We start from the raw sequence: 17,620 nt of genomic DNA, 5'->3' as shown, positions 1-17,620 counted from the left end.
TAACTCTGATGTATGACCCCCTCTGCCTCCCGAATGATCCGAAGTTCATCCAACTCCAGCTCCAGTTCCCTAACACGGTCTTGGAGGAGCTGGAGATGGGTGCACTTCCTGCAAGTGTAATCGGCAGGGACGTCGATGGCATCCCTCACCTCATACATGTTGCAGGAGGAACATTGCACTGCCTTCACTGCCATCTCTCTAAAGCTAACTTTTATTTAAAAAAAACTGGGTCTAAAGAATACAACAAGCAAAATTCAGCACTTACCTACTTCCCAAAACAGGTGTTATTATTAGGTTAGAGGAGGAGAGCGGGTGGGAGGCACTACCCGTGTAGTGCCTCGGGTTCCTCTCCTTTGCGCTTTTAAAGGGGGAAAAACCTACCCAGGTAAGCTTACACTAACTGCTTCCGGGTCTCGGCTGCCCCTCTGGTCGTCGTCACTTCCCCCTGGTGCTCCCGCTCTTTCTGTGAAGAGAGAGTGAAAGAGAAAAAACACCGCTGCCCGCTACCGGTAAGCACTTTTAAAACCAAACGGTCTTACCTTCGCTGCTGCTCGCACTGGAAAATGAGTGGCTTACTTCTGCTCCTTTGTCTTATGGTCTTTTAGATTAGATTACTTACAGTGTGGAAACAGGCCCTTCGGCCCAACAAGTCCACACCGACCCGCCGAAGCGCAACCCACCCATACCCCTACATTTATTTACCCCTTACCTAACACTGCGGGCAATTTAGCATGGCCAATTCACCTGACCTGCACATCTTTGGATTGTGGAAGGAAACTGGAGCACCCGGAGGAAACCCACGCAGACACGGGGAGAACGTGCAAACTCTACACAGTTAGTCGCCTGAGGCGGGAATTGAACCCGGGTCTCTGGCGCTGTGAAGCAGCAGTGCTATCCACTGTGCCACCGTGCTGGTCTTGTGTGAGTAAACAGGGAATATGACCTCAAGGTTTAGCAAAATCACTTGTTAATTTCATAGATGAGGGTTTGTTGAAAGTTAATTCATTGACAGTTTGTGGTGAGGACTTTCCCTTGTGGAGGAGCCTAGAATGATGTCTCCCACTTAAGATGGTGGCAAGATTTTTTAGGATTATAGAATCCCTACAGTGCGGATGGGTGGCTTTCAGCCAATGAAGTCTGCATCTTCCCTCTGAAGACCACTCCATCTCATAACTCACATTTCCCATAGGTAACCCATCTAGTCTGCACATCCCTGGACACTGCAGGGTAATTTAGCATGGCCAAAACACCTAACATGCACATCTTCAGACTGTGGAAGGAACCCGGAGGAAACCCACTTAAGACAACATGCAAACTCCACACGGACAGTCACCCAAGGCTGGAATTGAACCCAGGTCCCTGGTGGTGTGAAGTAGTAATGCTGACCAGTGAGACACCATGCCACCCCAAAGAGGATTGTCAGCCTGTGGAACTCTGCTTTGTTTTGATTTATTTATTGTCACGTGTATATTGTTACTAAATACAGTGAGTGTTGTGTAGCCACTGGCGTCACCTTAAAACAGAAAAAAAACGAAAATATAGATCATAAAGGCAGAAAAATAAAGAGATTAAGTATTTAACTTCACCATCTTTTCTTCCCAAGAGAGCAGTGGAGACTGGCTCGTTGAATATAGATACATTTTAGATAGGGAAGGATTATGGGGATGGAGGGATGAGGTGTGGGGTGAGGGAAGAGGAGTCAGACAGAGGACACAGTAAGATGAAGCAGGATATGATTGAATTGCAGGGCAGGCTCCAAAAGGGGAGTGCGGAGGAGTGTAATGGCTCACTCACTGATTGCTGTGTGTTGGAAACAGCGTCTCGCAATGCAATGGAGAGAGAACCTGATGATTGGGGTGCAGAGTGACAGATGGATGCTGATCTTACGGCTCCCTCTTTGTGACATCACATCATGCTAGGAGACGGGAGAAGGCGGGTCCTCCCTGCGGCTCGCTCCCATTGGACAGTCTCCGGATAGCGTGAGCTCTGCTCACCGCCACGCCGGGTCTTGATTGGTGCAGAACCTCGACAGGCAGCAGGGCAAAGGGGGCGGGCCCACGCTGTCACTCCGCCGCTTCATTCACATCTTGTTACATCTCGCCTAGTGCCAGGCATCTGGAGAGAGATAGATAGCGGAGTCGTGCTTTGGGCTGTATCCCAGCACACTACCATCTCCTCACTCCGGGAAACAAAACCAACAAACAAAACAAAAATGCTACAAACATAACAGTAAGGTTACTGCAAATGCTTTTCTGCTGTCAAATATTGAAAACTGATATCACCGGCACGAAGGGCCGACTAGCCTCTTTCTGAGCCCCATCGTTATTATCATCATATTGGCCTCTTAAATTTACATTATACGGCATAATCAATGTATAAATTGTTTAAAGTATTTGAATCAAATAATAAATGGGAGATTATAAGCCCTGACTTGAATTTAACAAAAATGCAGATTTTTTTTTGTATTTGTTGGACTGTGAAAGAATTGCATTTATCTGCCTATTTGATTTATGTTTCTCTTTTTCTTCCACAGCGATCAGCCGAGGGTGAAGATCATTTACGAGCTAATTGAGAGGAAAATCTATGTGAACATTTTTTGAACCTTTGAGTGAAGCAATGTACCAAGTCATAATTTAATTTTGTATTTATGTTCCAGGGCTGCTTTGAAGTAAAAAAAATTGTTTGGACTCTTCTGGAAAATTAGTGAAGTACAATTTAATTTGAGAGAACCTTTATAAAAAAAGATAATGTGGACTTTCCTGGGAATTGCGACTTTTACTTATGTCTATAAGAAATGCGATGGCTTACTGAGCGTGAGCTACGCTAACAAAGAGGTGCTCGGGGCATTCCTGATCTTTTTCTCCCTAGGCTTGATCCTGTCCTATCGATGCAGATACGGACAAGGGAAAGGCAGAAAGCAACCTTCAATCCTGGGGTTCATCTCCCAACTTCTCTCAGCCCTGCCCCTGGCAAGCTCCCTCTTCAGCGGGTCCACAGACTCCATCAATACCGAGCAAGGCAAGGTAGGTACGGAATGACCAGTGTTCATTGTTACAACGAGAAAAAAAAGACGTACCTTGATTATCATTCATATGGTAGATATTTGTTATTTTTGTGACAATGTACTGCCGATTGCTAAATATGTTGTAAAATCTGCCCAAAACAGTTCTGGTTTCTAATTTAATAACAAATTGCTGTACAATACGTCGGTACAGTAAAACATTTCCAATCTTGCTTTGAAACGTTTTTCTGATTCAGTAAATATAAATTTGGCGGCATATTTCTACATCAGTGTTTTTTGAGTAGTTGTAAAATCAGTTTGTTATCCTTTGTCTGGCTGTTTTGTTTGAAGAAGGAAATGACTTGAAAGAACTATAATGTATTGGTAAAATTCGAAGAACAGTTTGAAAATAGAATAATGTTTTAAATATGAAATCATTAATCATGAAATCATTAAAAGATCATGTTCACCACGTATAAACAATAGCATGTTGGGGAATGAGCCTTCAACTATTTATTTAGATATTTTGAAATATTTTGAGTTGACCTAAAATCTAAAGATGCAAATGTTTAAACTTGACTTTGCCAAAAAATGTTTTCTAATGACAAGAATATTGGCTTTCCTTATCCATGACATAACCGACACATAAACTCAAACATAACATAATTTAAATATACTGCTGCCTTGTTAATTATTAATTGTCATTCAGAGGCAGCAATTGAATAGTGACTGAGATAATGTCTGCATTGACAGTTCAGTGCACAGTAAGGACAAGCCAATGTTGCCAAGATAAACAGATATTTTTATCTAAAGTTTGATGTAATAATTTAATGTTTATGTTGAAATTATAGCATTGTATTACAAAATGGATTAAAGAATTACACTTGTGCTCGTTTAAACTATAAAATATGCCCTGAAGCACTAATGCCTAAGCAGGAAGGTAAAGATTATTTGGATCATCAGAAAGGTTGACCAAAGAGATGGGTTTGAATATTTTTTAACTATGAAATTCATTGCAAGAGAAAGCTGTGGATGCCAGGTATTGAGTGTATTTAAGGCAAATATATGCAGACTTTTGATTGTCAAGGGGTATGGGGAGAAAGGGGTTGAGAAATGTATCAGCCAAGATTGAATGGTGGATCACACTCGATGGGCCAAATGGCTTATTTTCTCTTCCTCTGTCGTAGGGTCTTAAAGGTGACAAAGCTGCTGGAGGATTTTAAGGAGAAGTTTAAATGATCACCTGAACAAAATAATATACAGGACTATAGAGAAAAGATTGAGTGAGTGGGACTGGGTGAACTGCTCTTGCAAAGAGTCTTCAGGGGCACAGTGGGCCACATGGTAACCATTCCATAATTCCATGAGTGACGAAGAAGAAGCGGACCATCACTGAAGGGACAAGGGATTGCAGTTAGAATCTTTTTTTTACTAAATTGAAAACTGCTAACAAGGATTTTGATGATATTCAAAAGTACAGAGATTACATTGCAAGCTTATGGCAAAATATGGATAGGTGAATGATCTTTTTGGAAAAGGTTAAAGTTTAGATGATGCTCATGTGAATTGAGTTCTGTTCAGTAGGATCATTTCTGAAAGTGATCGACATCACTAAAGCATTTTGTCATTTTATACTTTGCACACCTAGTGGGAATGGGACTAATACAATCACATCATTGTGTAAAATGCACATCTTAGTTTTCATTTCAGTATACTCAAAGTGGAGTAGAGCACAGGTCTGAATGCTTCTGAAATGGTGACAGGAATTAGTAGCAGAGTATGCAACACAGCATTTCTATTCACATTCCAGTTATCATCTATGAAAGGCTAAGCTGCAATGCAGAGTTTAACCTGAGCCATACAAAATCCTAGCTCTTTTATTGTAACCTCAGGAATTTAAAGAATATTCAAAATATTTGTTAAGAGTTGTCAGTGTTAAGTTTTGATTTTGAAAACTACTTCCTAAATTTCTCTCATCCACTTCTTGACATGTTGACTGTGATAAAAAAGTACATTTAGTTAACATCTTTCTTGACCTCAGGATGCTCAAAAATGCTGTGTGGTCAATAAAGTGCTGTGAAGTGAGACCACCAAAGTAAGAAACCAGTTGACAAGCTTTTGCACAACAAACTGCCACGGGTGGTAAAACGTTAAATGATCTTGATATTGTTGAGGAATAAATAGTGCAAGGACACCAGGAAAATTCCCCTATCTCCTTCAAAATTGTATCACAGGATCTCTTACACTTGAGAACTCAGACAGGGCATCGGTTGAATATATCATCCAAGAGACAGCATTTCAGAGAGTGTAGCACTCCCTTGAGCCCATAACCAACTGACGCAGAGACAATTGGCCAATGGTATAAAAGGCTAAGTCAGACTGTATTACATGTGAGACACACTGTATATCATAGGGTGTGATGCAGTGTTATATGATCATGCTCTCTCTTGCAGCATAGTGGAAAATTGAAGCCACAGTAAGGTGTTTCTTATATGGAAGTTAATGCTTTAATTACCACTTCAAACTCTATAAATATTCTTAGCAGTAAAAGACCAAGAATATTATATGGTGGCAGTGAATCTAGCAAAAGCTGAAAATTTTCTGCCAAAGCAGAAAAGCAATATTGTGAGTAAATTGATGCCAAAGATTGATGGAGTATCCTATCAAACCTGGCTTCATTACAAAACTGATAAGTGGGCTGTTCAGTACTGTATTTTATGCAATTGGTTGCAAGTTAAAATATATTCCCATCATGCAAGGAATAAATGAAGAAAAGCCTATGTGCAATGAATCAGTAAAAGCACTCAATGTCTACTACAATCAAATTTAAAAATTACCATTATTGAGCAGATTAAATTTAATTAATATGTTTAATAATAATATGAAAATGTTGATACTTGTTATCAGTAATTTGTACAGCTTGCAGAGAACTGTAAATGTAGCAGCTTAAAAGAAGAACTAATCCGGGATGGAATTGCAGAAAAAAGTCTGCAATGACACATTTTCTGATAACTTGCAGTTGAGAGATGACTTCACAATAACAAGGTAATTCAACTGAACAGACAAGACAAGGTCAGGAAACAAAATTGATCCATAATTTGAAGTGACAGGGAGAATCATGATCCAAAAACCAGCTACCGGAGAACGTTGATTTTAAAAGTAAGAGAAGTGGCAGTACAAAAACCCAGGAGAGATGAAAAGTGTGCATCAACTGTTACAGTGTGGTGGGGAAAAAGCAGGTGTCGGGAGAAGTTGAATACCATTCTTGCAAAAACAAGGGTCACTTCCAAGTAGTGTCATAGCAAGAACTTTACAAGATCCATAAAATAGGAAGATATAAACAATGGGGTGATGCCTTCGTGACATCAGGGAACCAAGATGAAACTACTGTAGTACAGACATCCTAGTAAAAGGAAACAAGACATGATTGATGTTGACAGAGGTTCAATAGCGTTGGTTGTTTCTGAGACTGAAACTTCGTTGTATAAAACTACATGGGCCGGGGGTAGAGAACCCAAGGTCACAGGGAATAATCATTGAAATCTTACATGTGATCCTCAACAGATTTCTTCACTCTGTACCAATTTACATCTGATTTGTAGACTAGAGAAACTGAGAAGACCAGCTTAAAACCTTCAGCTTCACAGCTGTTCATAGAATTAGGAAAGCTGAAGATAGCATAACATATTACTTTTTGTCTTGAAACAAAGCAAGTGTTGAAACAACTGGTCATTTCACGTGACATAACCAATAATCTGTTGCTCAGTCAAGGTCCCAGTGGCAAACCTCAAAGTATGTATCAGAATCTGTGTAGATGGCACACAGCTGAACAAAGCAGTTGAAAATGAAGTTCATGTTTGTTATTTGTCGCATGGACTAGCTCTGAGTCAAATTGCAAAGACTTCAGTCTTCAAGAACCTAGATATAAATAGTGGTTTTGGGAATTACTCCTTAATGAAGATAAGTTGCTATACTCCATTCCACCACTTGAAAGAGCTTTTTCAACAGATTAGTCTTTGGCATTGCATTGTGTCAGAATCTTCCAGGGGATAATGTCAAATATCTAATAAGGACTGGGTAGGTTCTGTATCACATGGATAATATGCATGAATCCACTAAGGCAGAACATGACACAAGATTGTGAGCTGTGCTGCAATATCTACAGGATTTACGCTCAAGAGCAAATATGAATTCTTGCAGATAACTGGGCATATCATAGATGTATCTGATGTCAGAGTTGATCTGCAGAAGACATGAGCAATCAAGGAATTTACAGCTCCTTACAACATGATTGACCTTCAGTGATTCAAGGATATGGTAAACAAGTTGTCAAGTACTTACCTTGCTGAGCTTTGTCAATGAGCCACCAAGCCAGCTGTTACAACAAGACAGGATATGAGGCTGGGAGGAAGCACAACAATGGTCTTTAATTTCTTGAAAGAGCTGTTGATATTGCTTGATATTCCAGTTCACTATGACCCAGAGCTACCAATGTATCTTCTACAGTAGGGGTGCTCAACCTGAAGCTCAGTGGACACATATTGCCTGCAGGGTATTTAATGTGGCCTCATGTCTGTATTACTGCTTTATTTGAAGCCAGAGTATCCAATACAGGTATGTATTGTTCTCCTAGAATGCTCCTCCAGTCAGAGTCTCTTTCTCACTCTCTCTCTCTCTATATATATATATCCTTGGTGCTGCAAATGCAGGAGACAACCAGCCTGTGATTGGGAGAGCCGTGAGCAGCTTAAAGCCTGGAGCTGTGCGCAGCCCAAGGCTTTGAGCAATGGTGGTGAGTCTGCAGGCTGGTTCTGGGAATAGGAGGCTTTCAGGGGCAGTTTGGCTTTGGAACGAGGAGAAGGAGATGAGAATCGCACTGTGGAAAGAAGGCAATAAAATTGGGATGGAGGAGAAAGTGAGGACTGCAGATGCTGGAGATCAGAGCTGAAAATGTGTTGCTGGAAAAGCGCAGCAGGTCAGGCAGCATCCAGGGAGCAGGAGAATCGACGTTTCGGGCATGAGGAGGGCTTCCTGAAGAAGGGCTCATGCCCGAAACGTCGATTCTCCTGCTCCCTGGATGCTGCCTGACCTGCTGCGCTTTCCCAACAACACATTTTCAGCAATAAAATTGGGATGGCAAAGGTGAAATGTGAATCGGGCCATGATGAGTGAGGGAGGAGGGGTGTGAGGACTATGATAGTTAGGCCCTTGGGTTGTTCCCTCTAGCTTTTATTTCATGTAATTTTTAAAAACGAAATTGTCTTTAAACAAATTGCATTTAAAATTTAAGTGTCTCTGAAAAAAGAAAACTTGGCCACTTCCATTTCAATTTGAAATGTTCGTTGGTGAGGTCATTGTGCTGGTGGATATCTTTGAACAAGTTAACCTGTGTTGAGGGCAAGTTTTTGCAAGATTAGGTGGGGTGGAAGGCCTGAAAATGTGAGGGCCTGCCTGTTAGAGCAGGAGCTGCAACAACATGATCACAGCTCCACAGCAGCCATTATTGCCAGCTCATGACTCCAAAATTTCAGCTTGCAACCCCATTTGGTGTCCCAACCTCCACTTTGGAAAGCACCGTTCTTAGGAGTTAGCAAAAATGCTTCCATGATTCACACTGAGGATGGTGAAGTTTGATGCAAAAACAATCCAAACAAATAGAAAACTTTAGCGGATTGCTTATCCTATTTTCTTGTACCCAAGGTTCAATGTTCCTTGAAGATGTGAAAACCTTTGTACAACAATAATAACCACAACTCTACAAACAACAGTGATTGAACGAAATCAGAGACACACAGAAACATGATGGACATGTGTATTTTGGTCATAGTGTATTGTGTCAAAGAATGGTCAGGATATATTCGCATTCTCAGACCATAATACAAACACAGAAACCACCTCAGTGTAGTAGATGATGTAATTATATATAGTAAGAGATTTGTCATCTCAAGAGTCCAGTAATTCATTATGTTGTACAATTGCACCAAGGGCATCTGGGTATATATAATGTAGAGCCAGAGCAGCTATTCTGTTTGGTGGCCAGCTTTTTCAAATTAATTGAAAGAGATTATAACAAGTTACTTGTTTACCTGAGCTTTATGTTACTAGTGGTATCCATCATCAGCAGAGAAGAGAACTGCTGATGTAAATTTTCTTTGCATCACAATCAGATGAACATTTTGGGATGTACCCCTGCAAACCCACAGATAAAATTGTTCTTGATAATAACATACTAGAAGTCAAATGACTGCAGTGTTACATCACTGAAGGAAATATTTGCAGCACAAAGAATCCCATACTTTGTAATGTCAGACAATGGACTACCGTTTCCCCAAGCATATTTGAAATAGTTCAAAGCATTATGTGGATTTATCCATACCATCAGCTTCACCAACAGTGAAGCTGAATGAAGAGTCCATACAGTCAAAGCATTTCTGTAAAAGAATGATGATGTTCAACTTGTACTTCTGAGCTGTCATTCAGAATGGTTTAGTTCCATGTGAACCCCTCGTAGGAAGAAGACTGAGAATATGTCCCTTACTCTCCTTCACACTTGAAAAAAGTGAGGGAATAGAGGAATGAAAATGGCTGCAACAGTAATAAATATCATAAAATACCAGATCATCAACCAGGACAGCTAGTTTGAATTTGAGACCAAAGTTATTAAGGACAACTGGTGGAACAGACATCACATTCAGGGTCCATTCATTCAAACCAAATAAATATGGTATAGTGAAAAGAATAGACAAGTTCATTTCTACTCAGAAGGAATCTTATACACAGTTGATGCCATGATCAGCTCAGTTAAATAAACTTGAGATAGCATTTATAAGGAGATCCAGATGAAGATCCTATTGCTAAATCAGAGCCTATCTATCAATTTTGCTTCTCATAATCAAAGTCTGAGAGACCACATGGAGTATTAGAATTCACAATCACCTCCACAGGAGCTGTGAATACAATCATGTAGACAAATGAAACTACCAGAGTGGTTGACCCTGTACAAAGGAAATTGAAATCAGAGACTTGTTTGGAACTGGGTTGGATTGCTAAAATATAATATGGTACATAGAATCAGGGTGTTGGGAGGGAGTTGAAGTATAAGAGAATGTTTTTGACTGTATAATATACTAATGAGACAGGAAATTATGTAATGTCACATAATCTTATTCTTTTTGGCAGGCTAATGACAAGATGAAGCCACACAAAAATGTTTCTGAAATAAAGTTAATGTTTTTCTTAATAAAAACTTGAAGAACTGCTGATGCTGTGAATCAGAAACAAAAACAGAAGTCGCTGGAAAAGCTCAGCAGGTCTGGCAGCATCGGTGAAGAGAAATCAATGTTAGCGTTTCGGGTTTGGTGAGCCTTCGGGCTCACTGGACCCAAAATGTTAACTTTGATTTCTTGTCACGGATGCTACCAGATCTGCTGGGCTTTTCTAGTTTTTGTTGTTAATGTTTTTCTTACCTTAGCCAACTCTGTAAATATGTCTTAAAACCATGATAAGACCAAGAATATTGTGGAGCTATTAGTTCTTTCATTACTTTGCCCAAGTAGCTATTCATCGGGATGCAGGTCTAGAAAATCCTGGAGAGAAATCACACTAGAACTTGATTTTGTCTTCAAATGGTTTGTATACTTTGCATTTACCAGCTGGAGTCGCCAGATAGTGATTAGGAACAATAAGTATAAGTTCTTCCCTTCACCTGCAGAACACTGAATGTCATTTAATCCAAGATCAATTAATTGAGCTAAGATGATAGTTTGAGCCTGAGATGTGATCCTTAGATTTCATTTCAAAACTGTACAATTATAAACTTAATTATTGGGGAGTTGCTTTGATTTTTAAAGTTGTCAAGGATAATTAAGATAAAGTAACCAGTTGAAATATCAGTGCACATGGCCACAAAATGATCAGTAAGTGAACACTGCCATCTACCAAAGACTAAACAAATTCTGTTACAGCTAAAAGCAAATACAATATCATTGTTATCGGAAACAATATATAAGGGAACCAGCTGAGTATTGAGACTGCACATTGCCTTGCCAGAACACTGCTCCATCAAGTGGAAGGCAATACTTATAATTCCTCATGGATAGTACTCACAGTCAGACAAGCAATGACTTTGATAGCAATGGTATTGGAAAAGGCATCATTAACTTTTTATTTCAGGGCATATTTTACAATGGTAAAGATACTATATAAATTGCAAGTTATTGTGTCAACTTCTGTAAATGTCCCAGAAATATTTCATAAAGTTTCTCCTGGTTTCTTGTCATAACTTTGGTAAAACTCCAAGGGATAACTGTCCATTTATGGCCCAAAAGCTGTTTTTCTGGGGTTTCCATCAATCTTTCAGCCTATTGTACAGCAAGAATCAGGAGAAACCCATGCAGAATTTCAAGAACAGTAAATAAGATTGAAGATTTCTCATTTCTTCTGTCTTGATGCAGCCCAAGAAAATGAAGCTCAGTTTCTCAGAGTCTGTTCAGACAGAAAACTCTCCAGGCACCAAGATTTCTTCCCAGTCTGATCCAGAGATCATTATTGTGGGCTCTGGCGTCCTTGGATCTGCGTTAGCTGCTATCCTTGCAAGGGATGGAAGGAACGTGACTGTGATCGAGAGAGACCTGAAGGAACCAGACAGAATTGTTGGAGAGTTGTTGCAGCCTGGGGGATATCGTGCATTAAAAGCACTTGGTCTTGAAGGTATTAAAAAGGCACTCGAGACTGGCATATTAACTTGGAATGCTGATCAATAATAAAGTCCCATGTACAGCAGGGAAATGGTTATGTTAGTGAATGAATAATCCAGATGTACAAAATCTTAGTTTAGCTGGTGGCAAATGTCCAATCAGTTACTTAAATACACGTGGAACAAAAATAGCTAGAATCAGTAATGGCAATCATGTACTGACCATTTTGTTGTAAAATTTATTAACTCTTGTCCTTTAAGCAATGAAATCTTCTGTCCTTTAAGCAATGAAATCTTCTGTCCTTAGCCAGTTTGACCTCTATGTATCTCGAAATCTTCAGCTCTCTAGTGGACCATGAAATCCCCTCTGAGCTGACGGAGCAAGCCACTCAGTTGTATCAAAGTCTGCTCAAGAATGCAGCTTATCACTACCTCCTCAAAGCAATTAATGCGGCCTTTGCAGCAATGCATATGTCCTGGGAAAGAATAAATAAAATAAAATCAAACTAATGGCAAGTTTAACATTTTACTTTGAAGTGTGAATTTTCATTGCCTATTTATAAATGCAAGTAATCTGGGTGGGTTCAGCAATATATCAAATGGAAAGTTTATTAATGTTAATGTTTGAAATGTGTTAGAATCAAAACATTAATTATATGTCTCTAAGTCGCTGATTGGTCTCTTTGTACTTTCAGCTGCCCCCCCCCCCAAATAAAAACTACCAACTTTGATACAGTCTGCAGTAATAGCCTGAAGGATACACCTTGACACTCAGGTCAACCTGTGTCCTCATCCTGTGGGTATCAGGGGCAATTATATTTTAAGAAAGAAAACGCTGTTAGACTTGCAAGATAAGATTATTTAAGCAAAAATATTTGGGCTCAGTTGATTTCTATCCTTCAATCTCTAGCAATTTTAATTTGAAAGAAAAATTAAAATTTTTTAATATGAACATATTCAGAAAATACTGGTGTGCATAATTAGTTGCAAGCATTTAAGAAATAAGAAAGGGATGATCACCTTATTGGAATTACCTTATCACCTTATTATAGACACCCTAATGGTCAGAGGGAAATTGAGAACCAAATTTGTAAGGAGATTTCTGTTACTTGTAAGAATAATAGGGTGGTTATGGTAGGGGATTTTAACATTCAAAATATTGACTGGGACTTCTATAGTGTTAAGGGTTTAGATGGAGAGGAATTTATTAAGTGTGTGCAAGAAAATTTACTGATTCAGTGTATGGATGTACCTACTAGAGAAAGTGCAAAACTTGACCTACTCTTGGGAAATAAGGCAGGGCAGGTGATTGAGGTGCCAGTGGGGGAGCAGTTTGGGGTCAGCGACTGTAATTCTATTAGTTTTAAAATAGTGATGGAAAAAAATAGACCAGATCTAAAAATTGAAGTTCTAAATTGGAGAAAGGCTAATTTTGATGGTATTAGGCAAGAACTTTCAAAAGCTGATTGGGGGCAGATGTTTGCCGGTAAAAGGATGGCTGGAAAATGGGAAGCCTTCAGAAATGAGCTAACAAGAGTCCAGAGAGAGTATATTCCTGTTAGGGTGAAAGGAAAGGCTAGTAGGTGTAGGGAATGCTGGAAATCCAGAGAAATTGAGTTTTAGTCAAGAAAAAGAAGGAAGCGTATGTCAGGTATAGACAGGAGAGTTTGAGTGAATCCTTAGAAGAGAATAAAGGCAGTCAGAGTACACTGAAGAGAGAAATCAGGAGGGCAAAAAGGGGACATGAGATAGCTTTCACAAATAGGGTTAAGGATAATACAAAGGGATTTTATAAATACATTAAGGACAAAAGGGTAACTAGGGAGAGAATAGGGCCCCTCAAAGATCAGTAAGGCAGCCTATGTGTGGAGCTGCAGGAGGTGTTGGAGATACTAAATGAGTGTTTTTCATCAGTGCTTACTGTGGAAAAGGACATGGAAGATATAGAATGTAGAGAAATAGATGGTGACATCTTGAAAAATGTCCACATTACAGAGGAGGGGGTGCTGGATGTCTTGAAATGCATAAAAGTTGATAAATCCCCAGGACCTGATCAGGTGTACCCTAGAGCTTTGTGGGATGCTCGGTAAGTGATTCCAGGGCCCCTTGCTGAGATATTTGCATCATCAATAGTCTCAGGTGAGGTGCCTGAAGACTGGAGGTTGGCTAACATGGTACCACTATTTAAGAAAAGTGGTAAGGAAAAGCCAGGGAAATGTAGACAGTGAGCCTGACGCCAGTGGTGGGCAAGTTGTTGGAGGAAATCCTTAGGGACAGGATGTACATGTATTTGGAAAGGCAAGAACTGATTAGGGATAGTCAACATGGCTTTGTGCGTGGGAAATCATGTCTCACAAATTTATTTGAATTTTTTGAAGTAACAAAGAGGATTGATGAGGGGAGAGCAGTGGACATGATCTATATGGACTTCAGTAAGGCGTTAACAAGGTTCCCCATGGGAGACTGGTTAGTAAGATTAGATCTCATAGTATACAGGGAAAACTAGCCATTTGGATACAGAACTGGCTCAAAGATAGAAGACAAAGGGTGGTGGCGGAAGGTTGCTTTTCAGATTGGAAGCCTGTGACCAGTGGAGTGCCACAAGGATAGATGCTGGGTCCACTATATTTTGTCATTTATATAAATGATTTGGATGTGAACATAGGAAGTATAGTTTGTAAGTTTGCAGATGACACCAAAATTGGAGGTGTAGTGGACAGTGAAGAAGGTTACTTCAGATTACAACAGGATCTTGACCAGATGGGCCAATGGGCTGACGAATGGCAAATAGAGTTTAATTTAGATAAATGCGAGGTCCTGCATTTTTGGAAAGCAAATCCTAGCAGGACTCACACATTTAATGGTAAGGTCCTAGGGAGTGTTGTTGAACAAAGAGACCTTAAAGTGCAGGTTCATAGCTCCTTGAAGGTGGAATTGCAGGTAGATAGGATAGTGAAAAAGGTATTTGGTATGTTTCCTTTATTGGTCAGAGTACTGAATATGGGCATTGGGTGGTCATGCTGCGAATATACAGGACATGGGTTAGGCAACTTTTGGAATATTGCGTGTAGTTCTGGTCTCCTTCCTATCAGAAGGATGTTGTGAAACTTGAAAGAGTTCAGCAAAGATTTACAAGGATGTTGTCAGGGTTGGAGGATTTGAGTATAGAGAAAGGCTGAATAGGCTGAGGCTGTTTTCCCTGGAGCATCGGAGGATGCGGGGTGACCTTATAGAGATTTATAAAATATTGAGGGGCATGGATAGGATAAATAGATAAAGTCTTTTTTCTGGGGTTGGGGAGTCCAGAACTAAAGGGCATAGGTTTAGGGTGAGAGGGGAAAGATATAAAAGGGAACTAAGGGGCAACCTTTTCACACAGAGGGTTGTGTGTGTATTGAATGAGCTGCCAGAGGAAGTGGTGGAGGCTGGTACAATTGCATCATTTGAAAGGTATCTTGATGGGTATCTGAATAGGAAGGGTAGAGAGGGATATGTGCTGGCAAATGGAACTAGATTAGATTGGGATATCATGTCAGCATGGACAAGTTGGACCAAAGGGTCTGTTTCCGTGCTGTCCATCTCTATGACTCTATAAATTGTGGGAAAGGGAAAGATCAGTCTCCCATCCATTCTACATTACATCAGCCGCACTGCACTATCATGGCTTCTGCAGAACTCAACGTTCCTAAGACAGACAGTTGAAAATTAAAAACAACAAAGAAATCCCTCTATTCTTTTTGTATTAAGAATGACTTTTATGAATATTCCATTCACTGACCAGTACAAAACATATGCTGCTTACATTCAATCCATTGCTTAACAGATTCACATTTAAAGCTTTTAAATGTGTAGCCTGCTTTGAGGCATGACCATTTTGATCCTATGTCCTCCAGTTCAAAAAAGAAAAAGCACATTTTAACTAAAAATGTTGTTTCCTATGGGGCAGTGCCATTTTCAAGATTTGAAACACATTGCTTCTTCATTCTCTTTCCTCCAGTGGAAAAGAAAATGGTTTCACATTAGCTTCCCTGGAATCATCCAATTTGTTCTTCCCTCTAATACTGCAATTCTTCTTTAGATTTCTCTACTTTCTCCTCAACAAGGTGCTGTTGAAGGTCTTGATGCCCACATCATAAAAGGTTATGTCATACATGACATGGAAAGCAAGACAGAGGTGGAAGTCCCTTATCCTCTGGATGAAAGCAGTCAAGTGCAATGTGGGACAGCATTTCACCATGGACGTTTCATCATTGGTCTCAGAAATGCAGCCATGGCAGAACCCAAGTAAGCATTCCCCATAGACCCACTGTTAGTTTACAATGCCTGCAAATTTTATTCTGTCAAATAATAAAACAATCTTATGAAATTTAAGGATAATCCACAATAGGTACAAAAATGTATACAGTTTAAAGTCGGAATAGAATAATCGGTGAAGCTGGCTTAAAGCAGGAGAATAAACTAATTTGCCCACTGTTATGTTCCAGTGTGCGATTCATTGAAGGAACAGTGACACACTTACTGGAGGAGGATGGAAAAGTAACAGGAGTTCAATACAAAGAGAAAGAAGGTGGTGATATAAAGGTTTGTAGGTTACTGATCTGAAGTGACATTTCTCAGTTGAGCGTGTCCTTTATTTATGCAATACCAAGTCATGGGAAGCGCTACGGAACATGGAAGTTACATAACTATTTTTTTGTCATCTCTAAAAGAATACCAATTAATTGGGGGTACAATACTAACAAACATAGCGATCTAATGGCTTGTGCCCAGTGTGTGAACACACACCGCTAAATTCATGAATCTAATTTTAAGTTTGTTGCCAATGGGTGGTGAAAGTTCCAGGCCTGTTCCAGTTGCTTCGGCTGCCAGTGAAAGCTGCATCCTTCGGAGCCAGGGTGAGAAGGGATGGGATGGTCTCCTGATCTCAAAGTTGTTGCAATCTTCACCATCTCCCATTCCTGTGGAGACACAACAGACATTGGAACCCCTACAAAGGATTTTAGTGAGGAACAATTTTAGCCTGAACATCACTGGATGTGAGCCTGTAAACAAATTCCCACCCACAAGAGCCAGATCTGCAGACTCAGTGTGCAGAATTTTCATTTAACTGGTCTACAGGATTTCCCAGCATGCAGAAAAGTATCTGACCTCAGTGATTGCTATTCCCCCAAAGCCCAGACTGACTGACACTCTGATTGACTGGCGGCTAGGACGTCACAGAAGGGAACTGGTCACTGATGGCCACAACATCAGGGACTATGGGAAAGGGTGTTGCCAGTGGGCTGGGGTGGGAATGGCGGGTGGGTGTGTGCATCTGGTAGGAGGAGAGGATAACCAAGCTGGGTATTCCATGGTCAGTTGGGAGGCTTGCTGAACTCAAAGTGAAGTTTGGTGCTGGTGGTGGAATTGGTCATCTCAATGGCAGATTTGAAGACCTTAGATTTTATTAGGAGTGGGTTGGGATAGGAACTGGAGGCCTTAGGATGGTATGATAAAGATGTACAAAATTAAAAATCACACAACATCAGGTAATAGTCCAACAGGTTTAATTGGAAGCACTAGCTTTCGGAGCGCTGCCACAACCACCTGATGGAGCAGCGCTCCGAAAGCTAGTGATTCCAATTAAACCTGTTGGACTGTAACCTGATGTCGTGTAATTTTTAATTTTGTACACCCCAGTCCAATACTGGCAAGTCTAAATCATGATTAAGGTGAATTCAGAACTTGGGTTGAGCAAAACTGAAGCCCAGTGTAATGGAATTTGATAGGGTGTGTTTTTGGTGAGGTGAGGAGAATAAGCTAAGGTGGTGTTTCAGGGACTGAAGACAGTATGGTGTTGGCTGGGGAATTGAGGCCAGTGTGGAAATAGTGGTCTGACCATAGAAGAATTGAGGCCAGTTTGGGGTGGTGTTGCTGATAATGTG

General features: G+C 40.3%; 1 protein-coding gene across 1 annotated transcript in view; it reads left to right on the top strand.

The window, feature by feature from the left end:
* Positions 1-2,087: 2,087 nt before the first annotated feature.
* The window catches only part of sqlea (squalene epoxidase a), a 28,755-nt gene continuing 13,222 nt past the window's right edge, over positions 2,088-17,620 (top strand). Inside the window, exons 1-5 of the mRNA XM_087986262.1 lie at positions 2,088-2,229; positions 2,534-3,023; positions 11,455-11,710; positions 15,800-15,980; positions 16,181-16,277. Coding sequence (XP_087842388.1) covers positions 2,748-3,023; positions 11,455-11,710; positions 15,800-15,980; positions 16,181-16,277 — 810 coding nt within the window. The 5' untranslated portion in view covers positions 2,088-2,229; positions 2,534-2,747. The remainder of the gene's footprint in view (positions 2,230-2,533; positions 3,024-11,454; positions 11,711-15,799; positions 15,981-16,180; positions 16,278-17,620) is intronic.

Source organism: Chiloscyllium plagiosum, unplaced genomic scaffold (assembly GCF_037043375.1).
Source record: "Chiloscyllium plagiosum isolate Xiang-an unplaced genomic scaffold, Cpla_swu_hap1 HiC_scaffold_4, whole genome shotgun sequence".
Classification (NCBI taxonomy): domain Eukaryota; kingdom Metazoa; phylum Chordata; class Chondrichthyes; order Orectolobiformes; family Hemiscylliidae; genus Chiloscyllium; species Chiloscyllium plagiosum.
Note: the sequence above shows the minus strand (reverse complement) of the source record. Positions and strands in the feature narration are given on the sequence as shown.